This window comes from Glycine soja, chromosome 7, assembly GCF_004193775.1.
Source record: "Glycine soja cultivar W05 chromosome 7, ASM419377v2, whole genome shotgun sequence".
In the NCBI taxonomy this organism is placed as follows: domain Eukaryota; kingdom Viridiplantae; phylum Streptophyta; class Magnoliopsida; order Fabales; family Fabaceae; genus Glycine; species Glycine soja.
This window is the reverse complement of record NC_041008.1, coordinates 7,068,078-7,072,540: the sequence shown is the minus strand read 5'-3', so window position 1 is coordinate 7,072,540 and position 4,463 is coordinate 7,068,078. Positions and strand designations below refer to the sequence as shown.

Here is a 4,463-nt window from a genome sequence, read left to right as displayed (position 1 = left end):
TAAAGAGCTTAGTAATTACGAAAGAACTAAGTGTCAAGATCAGAGAAACTTTGTTTTATATATAGACTCGGTCCATTAACAAAAATAATTAAAACCTTAACTTAATGAACATAAGGTAACTAGGTTTATTTTTTAATGCCGTGTAGTACGAGACTTTTTAGTTCAAGTTTGGAGAACAAAAATTATGTTCATAAATTAACTAGTCAACTTTTCATCATATGTCAAACTGAAATGAAAAATTATAGGGTAATTACTCATAATTTGCAAAGAAACTTTTAGGTGGAAATCATACAACTACCTAGAAATCAGATGCTATGACCTCAGCTGGGTCATTAAACATAGATCGCAAGTAACTTGCTTCACACTTACATTCGCATGGAACAGTACGTAGAAAGAGTAGATGGTTCCCATAGTTTTTAGAATCACCTCATTTTGGACAGAAAGGTTGGAGCTTGCTTTTGTAAGATAAAAATATCATATTTTCTTATATACATTAATATTGCTAAATGTCACAAAACGTTCAGTCAATCTTTTATTAATAATATATAAAAGGTTAGAAATGACCTTCAACCAAAAATAATTTATAAACAAAGATATAGTATATAAATAAAAAAATGTTTAGCAACTAATAAATTAAAAAAAAACATATATTTTCACGAAAGATTTTCTTAAAAAAAAATATTGTTTGATAAAAAAATATTAACATTTTCAAAGAAAATATAAAAATGGGGAAAAGTGTGGGAAAGAATAATATTTTAAATCTCTGAATGTAGGAAAGTAAGAGGATTTTTTTTTCTTAGTAATAACTTCTTTTAACAGATTTTTTTTATACGCGGATGAAAATCATGATCCCATGTTCAAGAAATAAAATCATCTACACTATGTTAATAAAGAATGTAGATTTTATTTTTAACATAAAAGGAGAAGAGTAATACTTGTATCATAGTGCAAAGAATTTATCGTAGTTACGTATTTAATTATCAGAAACTAGTAGCATTTTATTGGAAAATTTAAAAATGGAATAAAATGCTATATAGTCAATACTATTCTATCATAAGATACAATCACAAAAGATATTTAATTTAAAAGGCCATACATATTGTTCCCAACTTTTATAGCTGTATCAATTAAGCAACCATTATTCTTTTGGATACAAAGGGGAGGGGAATTCAATGAGAATTCAACCTCCATATAAAAAAAACCCCTTTAAATAACGTTTTGGTAACTCCACCAAACTGGAATGCCAATGGCAACATGAGTTGAATTTTTTGCTTCCACTTGAATCCCCATGACCTCATGCTCAATTCCTCTATAATTCACCGTCGTTATTTCCTTTTCTTGTTTTGTTTCTGAACACAAATTATCACCTGGTGCCACCATTCTCACGGAGAAATGAATAACCCCATTTCGTCGACCTTCCCAATTCCTCAACCCGTAACACAACATTTGAGGCACACTTTCGGACACAATCTTAGTATTGTTACTAAGTAAATCCGAAAGTGCTATCCTTGCTACCCCAATAGGGCGAACCCCTTTATAATTCATGCATTGCACCTCAAATGTAACTGACCTTGCATACGAAGGAATGCCTAACAAGAATTTCTCGTTCCATGCATGCACTCCCCCATCTCCATTCACCATTTTGGTTGTGCAAGAATTAAGAGATTCAGCACGAACAACAACGTACACGTTCGCCGCCACTGAACTTCGATCCACGCTAATGTTTTCTCCCGACATAACCGTGATTTCTAGGATTCGTGAATGTGATTTTGCCTCCATATCTATGAGAATTTTTTGTATACGTAATTGTAGATATGCACACAACTATGTAACAATTTTGTGTTTGTACGTGAAGGAAAGATTGTTTGAGACAATAGGGTAGGAAGAGCGTGAGGGGTTTAAGTAGAAGAATTTGGACATGAAAAGATTAGGAAAGAAAGGAAGAAACAACACGTAAATTGTTAAGTTTTTTGAATAGAGTATAGGCAGAAGAAGAATAAGAGGTGTATTGACGTTGACCATGTTATGTTTACATGGCATACTGGAAATTGACCTAATGGAAATTTAATTTTCGCTTGGATTTCATATGACGGTTCCGCGAAAAGATTTGCATGTTTAGGACGACTCGTTCGATGCGGAACTTTTAATGCACGCAATTACGTGTCCCTTGCTGCATGTGAACTACTTTAATTTCTAAACAAGTTTTCTTAAGTTTGAATAATTTGTGTAAATTAATGCATTGGAAAGTTTGATGCAACTGTAATTATGAGTTTATATTTTTTTAAGTAAAATGATCATTTTTACCCATATTTGCTTTTCATCTAAACTTTCTCATAATTATATTTTTTATTTTCAATTTGTAACAACTGTTTTAATTAAAAGGGAAGAGCATTGCCAAGAATAAACAAACCCAGATTCCTTATTTGATGGGTTTCTTTCACGTACTTCCAGTGTTTTAGCAGAACCAAGCAAAAGAAACAACGAAGCTACAGGAGAACAGAACATTTGTCACTTCAATCAAGCTCTGTTATGAGCATTGAACCCTAAAAAATGAAGAGAAGATGCCAAATCAGAATCTGGACGAATTTTGATAAATCTAAGTTAAGGTTGGAAATATTAGGGAGATTTTTTTTTTCCTCGTGCTGTCGCGCATATATTGTCATTTGAATAAAACCCCGTTAAAGGATATGAAATGTGTCAACAAATATAATTACTCATTAAATAACTGATTTAATTGAAGTATGGTGATCGATCTAATTTAAGTGGGATACATCATACTTTAAATTAAATTTTCTGCATAATGCTCTAGGACCTCTGCTACTAATTCAGTGTCACTTGACATTATAGAAATCTTTGATAGGCTACTTTCGGAACTACTTGTGCATTATTAGTCATTTTCAATAAATTTGTTTCTCCTTTTCCGATAAAAAAAATTGGTAGTAAATTGATGATTTTTTGCATGCGTTAATTGCATCACTTATTCACTTCATAAAATTTAAATTATTTATAAAAATAAAAGTGGAAACTAGTAGTAAAATACTTGAAAAGTGCATATTGTATGAGGAATTTTGTGTAGTTTTTTTCTTTTTTAAAAAATAGCAAGTAATGTGGCTTTTGGAGATTTTCCTGCGGATTCAAATCCGCTGGTAAAACCTTCCTGGATTACATGCTCCTACCGATTAAAAAATTTTCAGGAAATTAATTACAGATTTTATGCAGGAAATTTTCCTGCCAAAAAAAATTGCACGAAAATCTGCAGGTAATTTCCTGCAGATTTTAAATCTACAAAAAAATCCGCATGTAAATTTTTTAAGAGATTTTAAAAAATTATAAATTAAATTATAAATAATTTTTAAAAATTTCAAAATATTTACATAAATTAATTTTTGTTTATCTTGAAATATCCCGAGCCTCTCTATATAATTTATAGTGTTAATTAGATTATAAATTATATTATTATATTAATATAATAAACTATAACCATATTACTACATATTATATAAAAAAAAACTAACCAGTAAGAAGTATGGTAACATAATAAAAATAATTCCAGTATCACTTCTTGATAGATTTATGTTCTAATAAGTCCAAAGAGACTAAAAAAAGTTATCCAATTAACTCAAATTGATTTTAAATAATATGAAACTCAAACCAAACAATAACAGAAGAAATGAAACAAGCAACAAAACTCTCATCTTAACATCATCTAGAAATATTTGGCCTCAAACAATTTAGTAACATCTTAAGTCGAAACACAACTTCAAAGAGCTAGTGATTGGAGCTTCTTGAGGACACCAAAACTTGAGGGAATGTTTCTAATGAGACCAGGGTCTGATATAAAATCCAGTGATTTAAGCTGCTAGCTAAATTCTTCCAGTTTGCGGTGGGGATGCTAGTTTGAAACCTGTTTTGTGATTGAAAGTAATTTAAAAAGGATAGAGATTTAGATGCTTGAGCTCAACTAACTATGGTAGAAATTCCAAATCTTGAGCACAACTCAGAATTTTCACGGACAGGTAACATACCAAAATTCATTAAACAGGTCACAAGAGACCCCCGGCAGAAGAAAACAACACGAAAATCACAAATTAGCAAATAATTGATCACTATTTATAACTTTTGTATTGAATTAGAATTAAAATTACATGATTGAAGGTGCAATAAAGCAATTTTTATAATATAACAATTCCACTGATGCATTTGGAAGCTATTTTAAAAGCAAAAGGTTGAGATTCTGAACCCTTTCTGACTATTGATACATTTTCAAAATTAAAGCACATTTTTGAACCCTTTTGCTTTTATGAATTAATTCCTCTGCACTTTTAGAAACCTGCGCATGGAGGCCCAAAAATAAGGTTGATATCTGAATTCACAGGCAAGCCATTTATATAGAAGGGTGATTGTATGCAATATATATGTTTAGCCTAATATTGTCTAGAGTTCTGAACTTAATAAGCAAGAAG

General features: G+C 30.7%; 1 protein-coding gene across 1 annotated transcript; it reads right to left on the bottom strand.

Annotated features, from left to right (window-relative positions):
* Nucleotides 1-977: 977 nt before the first annotated feature.
* On the bottom strand, nt 978-1,881 carry LOC114419204. Its single transcript, XM_028384850.1, has one exon. It carries the CDS (start codon nt 1,777-1,779, stop codon nt 1,207-1,209), a length of 573 nt encoding a protein of 190 aa, XP_028240651.1. The 5' UTR covers nt 1,780-1,881; the 3' UTR covers nt 978-1,206.
* Nucleotides 1,882-4,463: the final 2,582 nt, after the last annotated feature.

What these genes read in the sequence shown, in the direction of transcription:
- LOC114419204 (XM_028384850.1), bottom strand. Translation starts at nt 1,779, where the DNA reads ATGGAGGCAAAATCACATTCACGAATCCTAGAAATCACGGTTATGTCG.